The 11699-nt window shown below is 52.1% G+C and overlaps 4 protein-coding genes across 4 annotated transcripts; 2 read left to right on the top strand and 2 right to left on the bottom strand.

Moving 5' to 3' along the window:
- Nucleotides 1-358: 358 nt before the first annotated feature.
- Nucleotides 359-1075, top strand: N7468_002364 (putative haloalkanoic acid dehalogenase; the record flags this gene model as incomplete). The annotated part of the gene is made up of 1 exon (XM_058471661.1): nucleotides 359-1075. One exon carries the CDS (start codon nucleotides 359-361, stop codon nucleotides 1073-1075), a length of 717 nt encoding a protein of 238 aa, XP_058334802.1.
- A 703-nt stretch (nucleotides 1076-1778) lies between these two features.
- N7468_002363 (uncharacterized protein) lies at nucleotides 1779-3333 on the top strand (the record flags this gene model as incomplete). The annotated part of the gene is made up of 5 exons (XM_058471660.1): nucleotides 1779-1833; nucleotides 1891-1973; nucleotides 2021-2056; nucleotides 2117-2491; nucleotides 2560-3333. Coding segments are annotated over 5 exons (1323 nt in total), but the record flags the coding sequence as incomplete, so codon positions are not given.
- A 1525-nt stretch (nucleotides 3334-4858) lies between these two features.
- On the bottom strand, nucleotides 4859-5973 carry N7468_002362 (DUF3716 domain-containing protein; the record flags this gene model as incomplete). The annotated part of the gene is made up of 2 exons (XM_058471659.1): nucleotides 4859-5816; nucleotides 5873-5973. The coding sequence occupies 2 exons, from the start codon at nucleotides 5971-5973 to the stop codon at nucleotides 4859-4861; spliced, it is 1059 nt and encodes a 352-aa protein (XP_058334800.1).
- Nucleotides 5974-6828: 855 nt separating this feature from the next.
- Nucleotides 6829-11410, bottom strand: N7468_002361 (pleiotropic drug resistance family ABC transporter; the record flags this gene model as incomplete). The annotated part of the gene is made up of 4 exons (XM_058471658.1): nucleotides 6829-9576; nucleotides 9630-9873; nucleotides 9927-10270; nucleotides 10325-11410. 4 exons carry the CDS (start codon nucleotides 11408-11410, stop codon nucleotides 6829-6831), a joined length of 4422 nt encoding a protein of 1473 aa, XP_058334799.1.
- Between the last annotated feature and the right edge of the window lie 289 nt (nucleotides 11411-11699).

Raw genomic sequence — 11699 nt, 5'->3', positions numbered from 1 at the left:
CATCGAAGGATGGCCGACTGCGTATCAAAAATAGTCTTAAATCGTTCATGATGGATGGGCTTTCAGTATGTTTTCAGTAGCAGTATCCGGTTAGCATGAAGAAGACCGCGGGATTAGGGTAAGCTTTGTCCGATTCGATCATTCTTAGCTAGATGTATGCCTAAGGGTTGCTTCGAAGTTCACAGATCCACGAATTAGCGGGCCTTGCTCCAAGTTATCGGCAGGAAGAGATAGTTGACCCGTTGATCTAGTTAAGGTGGCGCCTTCTAGTGACAGCGCGCGGGGGGGGAAGGCCTTTAAAAACGCCATGGGGAGGGTGAATTAGAGCCAACTTCAACCTTCTTTCTGGGTCATAAAAATGCCTCGACTTACCGATTACCGTCTGCTATGTTTTGATGTCTATGGAACCCTTATTGATTGGGAGGGTGGCATTCTGGAAGCTCTCCAGCCTATACTTTCAGCCAGCGGGCAGCCATTTACTCGCGAGCACCTGCTGACTGTTTACCAAGAGCTGGAGAGCAACCAGCAGCGCCTCACACCCGATATGCCCTACTCGCAGCTCCTATCTGCTGTGCATCCAGCCCTTGCAGAGAGACTGGGTCTCCCCACCCCCAGTGAAGAGCAGAGCAAACGGTTTGGGGAATCTATTGGCTCCTGGCCAGCCTTCCCAGACACCGTGGAAGCACTCCACCGACTACGGAAGCATTACAAGCTTGTGGTCCTCTCGAACGTCGACAAGGCCTCCTTTGCCAAGTCCAATGCGGGCAGTCTCCAAGGCTTTCCTTTCGATCAGATCTTAACCGCCCAAGAGATCGGATCCTACAAGCCGGATGCTCGAAACTTCGCCTACATGAAGAAAGCCGTACAGGCCAGCTTCGGGATTGAACCAAGTCAGATTCTCCAGACAGCACAGAGCCAGTTCCACGATCACCAGCCCGCGCGGGAAGCAGGCATCAAGTCTGTATGGATTGTGCGGCCCGGCGCCACAATGGGGAATACCCCAGATCCAATCTTTGATTGGCGCTTTGATACACTCGGGGCGATGGCCGACGCTTTGCAGGAGGGGCATGTTTAAAGACGCTGCTGCCTGCTGACCTTGAGCCCGGTCATATATCCTCTTGCTGCTCCGGAGTTAAGGTGGTGAAAGAGGTGGACGCTGGCCAGTTGTGTGACCTGGCCGGTCTTGGCGGTGCCAATGCTGTTGCCTCAGCCACAATCCCACGTCAGTAGTGATAATCCTTAATCTGCTGGCGGGACATGATATTACAAGTAGTACATGAATTTATATTCCTGCAGAGAAGATCACAAAGCTTGGTGTATCCTCATTGATTGCCCACAACCGGCGACCCTAGTATGTGGTCGGTCACTTCGACACTATCGAGGGGAGAGATTTAGGATTTACCGCAGTGGGCCGGCTAAATAAATAACGCGAGGTGTGCTTAGAGCCTCACTAGCATATGTAGATTGGACCCCCCCTCCCCTTTCCCTGGAACTTATTCAAAACATGCGTGAGATCTGTGGAGACGACGCGAAGCCTACGTAAACATAGGAGTCCGCGTTCGCCACAAGAATTGGATGCCCCTCTTATAGAAATCGTTGGTCCTGCGCCCCCGATTCACGCGCGTGGGACCCTTTTTCTGCTTAGCGCCTGTAGCTCGAAACTCCTTCCTCTCCAACTCGAAACCCACACTATATTCGGCCCCCTGGACCCCCCGGCTTCAAGGGCAGACCTTAGTCCACCTTCCATACCTCCTGGCAGATTCCTGCAGCCCCTCAAAATGCCGACTATGAAGCGTTTTCTTGGTGGTTTGAGCCGGCGACCGAGTTCATTAAGTACGATAACCCCCCCCCCCCGGGGGCCAATCCCGCTTTGTCGCTGACCGGCCGTAGGCCCCAGTGATAGTCGCAGTGTCAATAACGACGGCCCTGAGCGAACGGACAATTCTTCGGAGGAGACACTGGCTCGCGAAATCGTAAGTGTTTTTCGCAATCGCTGAAGGCGGCCACTTAACGATTCCAGAAAACCTTCGTCGAGTCCAGTAATAGCCCCGAGTCCGTAAGTTGACGCGATAAACATGCGGAGGGGCGCGACCGCGTCGCTAACTCCCTCTCTTAGCGTGGCAATGAGTTCGTTCACCTCCCCCGTATTGTCGAACTCGCCGAGTCGAACCCAGGCGCAGCAAAGGAGGCTGCTGTCTACATCCGCAAATACCTGAGTACCCCGTCCAGCTCACCCAGCCATGTCCAATATAATGCGATCATGCTTATGCGTATCCTGATCGACAACCCTGGCGACAGCTTCACCCGCAATATTGACTCCAAGTTCACGGGAAATGTCAAAGATCTGCTCCGCTATGGCCGGGACTACTACGTCCAAAATTATCTGCGACAGTATCTGACGCAACTTGAAACCACGCATGGGTCGGACGAGCACCTCATACCGCTGATCCGCATGTGGCAGACTGAGAAAACAAAGGGACAGAAGTCATTCGTAAGTGCATCGCGAACCCTTTTCCCCCTGGGAACCCCCTCGGGATTTCTGAACATGAATGATCTCAGCTCACACCAAGTCCTCTACAGATCAACCGCTTCCCACAAGCCTCCGACAACCCCCAACACCAGCAGCGCGGAAACTCTCAGAGCCCAAGCCGCAGCCGCCCACGCCCCCGCGACCTCCCCGAGGCAAGTGAACTCGCCGCACGTCTAGAAGAAGCGCGAAACTCGGCCAAGCTGCTTACGCAGTTTGTCCAGACAACCACCGCCGCCGAGATGGAAAATAACGAGCTGATCAAGGAGTTTACGGACCGCTGCCGTACGTCCTCGCGCCTAATCCACGGGTATATCGATGCTACGAACCCCTCTCCCGACGAAGATACCCTCCTCACCTTGATCGAGACCAATGACGAGATCACCGTCGCCCTGTCGCAGCAACAGCGCGCCTTGCTCCGTGCCCGGAAGGCCCGTGGTGGCGCCATGCCGAATATCTCCAGCGTTGCTACGAGCCCGGCCTCGGACCCCGACAGCGCAGCACCTCTGGCTGCGGGTGCGTACAGCGGTTCTAGCTACCCAGAGGAGTCCGTTAGCCCTGTCAGCACCATGGGCTCGCTGAATGACCGCGCCCCCACTCAATCAATCCAGCGCAAGCCATTGACGGAGATCAATGAGACCGCTACCGAGGGTCGTGGGAATGCGTCCCAAGCAAGGTATGAACCGGTAGAGTATAATTCCGCAGACTTTGCCGTGCAAAATCCCTTTGCCGATGACTACGAGGAGCACGAGGAGATCCCGTATAAGCCTACCGAGGTGGGGAGAATCGGGGCGCAGCGCAGCAGGGTAGACGAGTGCAGTTTGGGTCTGCAGAGCAGGAGCATTAACGAATCTTATAAGCGATTAGTCTGTCTAGTTGCTCATTGATACCCTGATTCTTGCGCTCTTGAGCATGTTTTATCTTGTGTTTTTGAAATTGTGTCTTGCTATTTGGCACCCTCTGTGATACCTTTCAAATCTGGCTTTTGCTGGAGAATGAGCTAGATGTTTTGAAGTTGGGAGTTTTTCAACATTAAAGATATTTCCAATGTAGATCGCTCTTTACGGGCTGTTATGCTTTGGGGTCGAGGAGCCGCATAGTATACCTCTTTGAGGTAACTGTCTCTTGATACGCTGGCTGAGGGACGTAGGTACCAGACAAAACCAAGGGTAACCAATTTATGATGCGCTACACCTATATGTGGCAACGAAGGATAGATAGGAGGAGTGGGTACTGGTGTTGACTAGTAGACAGCAGACCTCTATACTTAGAACCCGGGGCTTGCGAATGCGCGGGGTATTACTTTCGAAAGGGGCTGGGAATAGTCAAAGGGGTTTGAGAATAGCTGAGGGGTGGAGGAAGAACTGGGAGAAAGAGCTGGGAGGAAGAGCTGGGGGGTATAGCGGAAGGGGGGGAGGGGGTATCACCCTCCTTTTATAGAGTCACATATTGGGTGTATACAACCACAAGAAGACTAAAAAGCCCACATAAAACAATTTCTTCTCCATACTCAAGTCACTGACCCAAGGCATGATGAAAAAAGGTCCTATGAAGGGGCTGCCAAAAATTACGTCTGTCAGAAACCCGAAGGCCGCTGAACAGAGCACTCCACCACGAGTTGCAATGCAGGGACTGTTCTGCGGTAAGCCGGCTTCATGATCCCCGGCCACCCAAACTTGGTAAGTATGAAGAAGAAAGAAGGAAAAGAAAGGGTTGGAAAGACGAAATTTTTTTTCTTTTATAGTCCATGGCGGTGTCCGTTGGCACAATTTGACGCTAACGGACGCTAACGCACGCTAGCGGGGGATCTTTAGCGATCGCCGTTTGCCTCAAGCCCCCACCTGGGCTGTACCCCGCAATAGTTTCTCTCCCACACCAATGCATCCAGTAAGAGCAACTTTAGGCTACTGTACCAAGTAGTTCACATGCTGGCTTCACGCCAATTCCTGCAGGAGACTTGAATTCACCAAACCCGGGGTCCATGTCCAGACGTCCCCTCCTATGAAGTCTACAGCCAAAGACTTTGAAAATGTCTTCTTAAAGAGTCCATTGACCAGCACAACCATATCACCAGACTTGTGAAAAAGAGACCTTAGTTGGTTTTAACAGGCTCGAGATGAGTATGGAATCACCCATCATTGACCAAGACTTACGATATCCACAAGCATCCGCTCAGGAAAAAGCATGAGAAATAAGGGTTCAGAGGGTTTATTTGGGCCTCATTCTTGCTACTCGTACATCACTCTCATCTCTTCCTCGCCCCCTATTTCCATCACTCTCAATTTACTCTTGCCCCCCTCTGCCCATCCTAAATCAGTTATCCCTCTCTCTCTAAGCTGCTAGAACACGGGCAAGGAGCTCGTTGATCTTCTCCAAGACCTGCGTCTCGGCAGAAGCCAACTCCTCCTGCATCGCACTAACCTCGCCCAGGAGAGAGGGTTCCAGCATCTCTGCGTTCTTCATATCCTGTTCCACCTTCCAGGCCTCCTCTCGGGCGGCCAGCACCTCTAACGCAACGCGTTTGAGGTCCTCCATCACGAGTCGATAGTGGTGGAGTGCTTCTCCATCCTGCTGCCCAAGCTGCAGAGTGTCGATCGACTCTGTAACCCACTCAGCAGCAGATTCTGGAGAGGGACGAGCGGGAGAGTCCAGAAGCGCATCAGCCGAAGAGATGACCCCGGAGCTGGCACGGGTGTCAACAGGGGACGGCGCAGCAGGAGGAACAGTTGTAGCCTGGCCCACTCCACCGTGGCTGCTGCGATTCCAGGCCTGTGCCCGGCTGACATGGGGCCGGGGATCGTAGTCGCACCGAGTGTCTTCGCGGTTCCAATGGCAGTTCGCACAGGCGAGGGGCATATCGGGGATAGGAGAACCATCGTGGTTGCGGACAATGACGCAGCGGCTCCAGGGGCCGTTGTCGCGTTGGCAAGAGCAACACCTATTGTGCGCCAGCTCGCCCTTGATCTGCATCAGTGCCGACTCGACATTCTGGGCCATGGTGATGATGCGGTTGTAGAGGGCCCGCATGGATTGGGCTGGTCCGAGTTTGGCATCCCAGTGGGGGACGGAGCGAACGAGGAGCTCGCGGCGCGAGGGCATGGCGCGGAGGGCTTGGAAAGCGGCGCTCTTTTTGCCTCGTCCCCAAGAGTAAGTTGATACAAACTCGGCCCATGCACCTGGTTCCTGTTCTTCGGTGTTGCTGGCGATGGGTGGGATAGTGGGGCCGGCCACCGTGGTTGAGGTGTTATTTGTGGTTGCAGGCGCGGTTGCAGTGCGTGGGTTGTTCAGGCTGATGCAGCTATAGTTAATGAAAGTTTCAATTACTGGGATGCTAGGCGATGATACATGGTGCGCTTGTTGGTACGCTTGTTGGTACGCTTGTTGGTACGCTTATTGGCGCGCTTGTTGCGCGTGCTGCCAGTCTTCCGCGCCGTACGAGGCGCCATTTTGGGTGAACAGAGCGCGCGTTGTTGCCAATCTTGTTATGAGCCTTGGTGATGATAGCCTTCGTGATAGAAGGACACTGATGGATGGTTAAGAACGAAACCTGTGATGGCAGATCGCAGGGAATCTATCGAAACGAAACAAAACGAAACGAACCTTTGGCAGACTGCAGGTGGAGGGAGGTCGGAAGGTGAGAGACACAACACAAGGTACTTATCTTCTTCGTTCCTCTGGATACAGCACTGATACGGTAGACATGTGCTTCCTACATTCACTAACTGGGAAATTCGTTTGTCGGCTTGTTGGTCCCTGTATGTCATGTACGGAATAAGCCGCTATATCCAAAATCTTCCCAATATCCTTTATACAGACTATACATCTGTAAAAAGCCTAGCCTTTTAGGTCCGTATATCCTTCTTATTTATGCTTATCCTTGCATGTTTCCCCCTGAAGAGATTCATATTATTAGCTTTCTACTAGTACATGATATCTCCCTAGCATATACATAGTTATGCGGGTATATTATGAACAACACAGTAATCAGTTATAATAAGTGACTAAGGAGAATCCTTAGGCGTTAATGTGACTCTTCAAGGAAGTACTATTAGGAACTTCGGGAAAACATCAGTATCAGTTATCAACATTTTGATTGGATCTAATTGATATACATAATATTCTAAACAATATTCTAAAATTTCTCGAAGTAGGCACTTGCATGAATACCCCAGACTGGCCTCTAGGCACATATAACCGAAGGGAAGAACAAATATGTAGGGATAGAAGATGAGTAGAGCAAAGCAAAAGACGGAGAAGAAAGGTTATTAGCAAATTAGCCAAGGAGTGCAGGCTTCAATCCCCTACTTGTTGCGGGATCCTTTGGGGACACGCGCAAGCCAGTAAATGAAAACAGCCATGAAGATATTGAAGATGATGTACACCCACATCAGTCCAAAGTTGCGCCAAGCATCGCTAAAGTAGCTGTTGACATTGGCAAGGAAGCTATCCGTAGTACTCTCGGTGCAGAACGAGCAATCGGAGGTAGCGTTCTCGTTCAGCAGATAGCCACCACTAGTATTGATGTAGGCCTGCATGTACTCCCCGCAGGTTTTACCCGGTGGAGGGTTCAAAGTCAGATATTCCACTTTCTCACAGGTAACGGTGGTGCCCGAGACTGCAGTGGACAACATGCCGGAAACCAGATAGGTGAAGGGAGAGACTCGGTACATGAAGATCCAGAAGTGAGGCATCTGCTCCGGTGTTGCGAGGACACCGCAGAAGATCAGGCAGAGGGAGAACAGCAGATTGGCGATGTTACCACCCGTCTCAGCGAGCTCGATACCAGCGATGATCATGTGAGCGAAGGTCGAGGTGAACAGGAGGAAGGTCCATATGAGAAGGAACATGAGGGCCCCTCGTTCGTGGACGGAGTCTGTAGGCTCTGCGTTTCGATAAAGCCCGATGGGGTAGTACCAGCAAAAGAAGATCAGGACAGCGGCGAGCGTGTTCCAGGGCAATTCAACAAGGATGTTGGAGGCCATGAACGCTTTCCAGGAGTAGGCTTTGGATGGTCGTTCCCGAACCTCATACAGAGAGCGCTGGGTACAGAAGTGCGGCATGATTTGCTGGACCAGGTTACCGAAGATGGTCATCAACATGAAGATACCGAACATCTGATTCTGAAGGCCTTGAAGACTGTTCTTGGCCTGGAAGAAAGAAAAACCGATGTAGAGCGCAGTAAGGACACAGAGGGCTGCCTTGGAATAGATGTAGACCGGGGTGCGCCAGTATTGACTGAAAACCCGACGAAGACACTCGTAAAGCTGGACAGAGAAAGGAGCAGCAAACTCGTTATAGTTGGAGGGATCTTTGCTAGATTCATCGATGGACTTCTGAGAGAGAGTTTCCTTGAGATATGCGAGGTGGTCGCGCACTTCCTTTCGCTCGGGACTCTCTCGCCAGACAGCAGGCCAGTCGATATCAGAGTGGGAGCCAGGAGCAGCACCAATAACCTCCAGCATCCATTCAGCGGGGTTAGCGTCGGGAGCCAACTTCGGGGCACCGTTTCGCTCGAAGTAGCTGGAAAGAATGGATGATCGCTCGCCGATATCGCCAAAGTAAACGGTCTTACCACCCTTGGCGAGAAACAACAGACGGTCGAAGCGCTGGAAAAGCATGGCCGAGGGCTGGTGAATGGTGCAGAGAATAGCTTGCCCGTGCTTGGTCAGGGTGTCGATCAGATCGAGAATTGACCAAGAAGTTTGACTATCCAAACCAGAGGTAGGCTCATCCAAAAACAACAGCAGCTGAGGCTTAGCGGCAAGCTCAACGCCGATAGTGAGACGCTTGCGCTGCTCGACATTCAGACCTTCACCAGGCACACCGACAATGGCATCTGCATAGGCCTCCATCCCCAGGAGCTTGATAACTTCCTCAACGTAGTCGAGTTTCTCCTGGCGGGGAGTAGCATGGGGTTGACGGAGTAGAGCGCTAAACCGGAGTGCTTCACGGACCGTGGTAGTATACAGGTGCAGGTCTTGTTGCTGAACGTAGCCAGTTTTCCGTTGGAAGGATTGATCGCGCATGCGCCCATCCACCAGCATTTCACCAGTAACCACGCCCATAGTAACACGAGTAGCCAGAACATCCAACAGAGTGGTCTTACCAGCACCGGAGACACCCATCAGAGCAGTACAGGTACCAGGCTTGACCCAACCATCGACATGATCAAGAATCCGTCGCTCCTCATTCTTGATTTTGATGTCATAGCACACATCTTGCCAGTGGAAAATAGCGGTCTGACGTTGAATACCAGCAGTAGCTTCTTCGCTTGCCGTATCGGTCTTCTCGGAGTGAGGAATAGGCTGACTCTGCTCCTCGTCGGGAACCTGCAGCTTCGAGACGTGTCCGCGACGGAACAGCAAAACCTCACCCTTTGACTTCGATTCCGAGATGTACTCAGTAGCGAGGAGATACGTAAACATGAAAAAAACCATAAACGCAAACATAATGCCAAGGTTCCGCCACTTGTGGCTATGCTTGTACTGGAAGTTCTGAAGGAGGTAATCCGTGCCAAGAACTTCGTTAGTGCCAACCACCGCCCCGGTGGTTCCGCAGACCTGGTATTGCAATGAAGCATCGGGGTAGTTTGGAATCAGTCCATCACAGCGAAATTTTCTGTTATAGAACTCGTTGACCATCAGCGACTCGAAGCCATATGCGATCGGGTCAATATAGTTCATCCATCTCGACCAGCCGAGCATGTTTCGGGTTGGGATCGTGAAACCAGTGTAGATAACCAAGCCCAGAATCAGGATAGCAGCCGGTACCAGGGCTTGTGAGAGAGTGCGGGAAGAGGCGGCAATTGTTCGGAAGATCATTGACATGGTCAATGTAACTACCAGAGAAAAGAGCATGAAGGTGAAGAAAGCACCAGGTGTGCGGCGCAGGTTCGTCAGGAAGTAGAGGGTCACGTTGAATGTCACAGCGTTGGTAAACTTGTAGGGCAAGTCACAGATCATGGAGGCGACGGCTTCGGTAAATGGATGGTACATTGCATATCGTGCCTGTTTCTCGACAATCGGACGTTGGGCGTAAAGTGTGAGGATCTAAATGATATGGTCAGTAAGCTTTCTATCAGATTGCGAAGAATATGGCTTACTTCAAGGGCACTGGAGAAAGCATTAAGCAGGATAGCAAAGAAAAGAAGGGCACCGCGAGAATAAAAGCTAGACGAGGTGTCCTGCAAGTTGTAGAACACCGAACCAATAATCAAGGCCATGATGAAGTTGCCAATCAGGGCAGAAAGCGTCAAACTAGCATCACCCTTCAAACGCTGGAAGCCACGGACCACGCACAGGTTGATCTGTTGTATGACGGAGAGAGTGTAGGGAGAGCGAACACGTCTATAACAGAGGTCAGTTTGGGGTCCTCAAGCCTTGGAAGAAACTAGACTTACTGGTGCTTTGACTGCATTGCCCGGCGTGACTCAACGAACTTCTGCAATGATTCTCCACCGATAGGATATGTTGAATGATATTCTTCAATCTCCTTGACCAATGCACTATGCTCCTTACTGTTTCTCCATGCAGCCGCAAATTCATCAGGGGTCCTCGGAACGGAATTTTCGAACCCAGGCTTAACAATGCGCTCTGCAGGACTGGTCAGGGAAGTGAGAAAATCGGCAGTCGTCTGGCGCTCGGGGCATTCAAATCCCATGTTGGTGAAGAATTCTTTCGCCTCGTCAGTGCGGCCAAAGTAGATCTGGCGACCTTCATAGAGCACAGTGACTTTGTCAAACACCTATACGCAGCTGTTAGTAGAAGCGACAGAAGCACGGCCGAACGTCGGACTCACATCATAGGCACTCTGGGAGGCCTGGTAGATAGCAACCGCACAGGTAGTTCCGCTGTACTTGGCCATCAGGTTCAGCGTCTTACAGAACTCCAAGGCGTTTGCACTGTCCAAACCACGGGTACTGTTGTCCCAGCATTGCAGGGGGCTGCCACACAGAGTAGCCTCAGCAATACTAACACGCTTCCGCTCTCCACCAGAAACACCACGTACAAAGTCATTCCCGACCTTGGTGTTGATGGTGTGCGACAGGCCAAGCATTGCCATGACCACATCGCGCATATGCTCTGCATACTGCTCTCGGGTGACGTTACCCGGGCGATTGCGGGGTGTACGAGCGAGCGCGGCAAATTTCAGAGTGTCGCCCACTAACAGTTGTGGGAAGTGCACGTCTGTCTCCGCAGTGTAGATAGCTTCGCCTCGGAATTGGTTGTTCATCTGCCTATCAGAGATACCCTGGTAGTTCATGTGAGACTTCTCGTCCTTATAGATACCATTCATCTCTCCGGCAAGAGTCTTCAGGAACGTCGTGCAGCCACTTCCTGGTCGACCCAGGACAACAAGCATCTCGCCACTCTTAACGAGACCATCAAAGTCTCGCAAGATTTGGATCTTGTTCTTGCCCGTCCCAGTCAGGGTGCGGAAAATAGCCCCAACCTGCAGAAGGGAATTGAACACATCTTTCTGGTAATCAGTAGGCGTGCCGTAGCCATGCACACTGAGGTTGCGGAACGAGACACCAGCCTGGCGGGGCGGGTACTTATCAGGCTCGCGCGAGGTGATTGCGAGCAGGTTTTTCATCCAGTCGCGGGCAACGAAGTTCTCGCTGGCGGGGTTGAGAGTTGAATTCTCCTCGGTATGGAGGAAGGTGTTTTCACCCGGTCCCCTGGTCGACTGTCGCGTAAGCTTCCGTGCGAGACGGTGCACCTCTTGCTCGACCTGCTCCTCCGCCGAAATTTCATTCACTTTGTCCTCCAGTGTCGTCTCATCCTCGCTGTCGGCGGGGTCATGGCGACGCGCCTCCCGCGAAGCTGGGACGGTTTGATTAGAATCGGGGAAACCCGAGTTAATCGTCCCCAGAAGCGACATTGCTGTGGCTCCCTGAGGGTGATCAGCGGCGATGGGTTGTAAAATCTGAGCCGGGTATCAGAAATTTCTAGATTTCGGGCCAGGCTGAATCACGGTGATGCGGGGATAAAACCTTTTGATGGTCCGAAAGAGTATTATGATTACAATGCCAGGGCGAGGCAATGAGGGAAATATGTACAAAGGGGATTTACGAGAATTAAAAGGAACCGGGACAGAGAGAACCCCCCGATTCCAGACTCCGGACTATAAACGGCTACGAACAATAGGGGTCCGGGCCCGGCTGGTTGCC

Source organism: Penicillium chermesinum (genome assembly GCF_028974085.1).
Source record: "Penicillium chermesinum strain IBT 19713 chromosome Unknown utg000002l:1.0-5270490.0:1.0-5274688.0, whole genome shotgun sequence".
In the NCBI taxonomy this organism is placed as follows: domain Eukaryota; kingdom Fungi; phylum Ascomycota; class Eurotiomycetes; order Eurotiales; family Aspergillaceae; genus Penicillium; species Penicillium chermesinum.
Note: the sequence above shows the minus strand (reverse complement) of the source record. Positions and strands in the feature narration are given on the sequence as shown.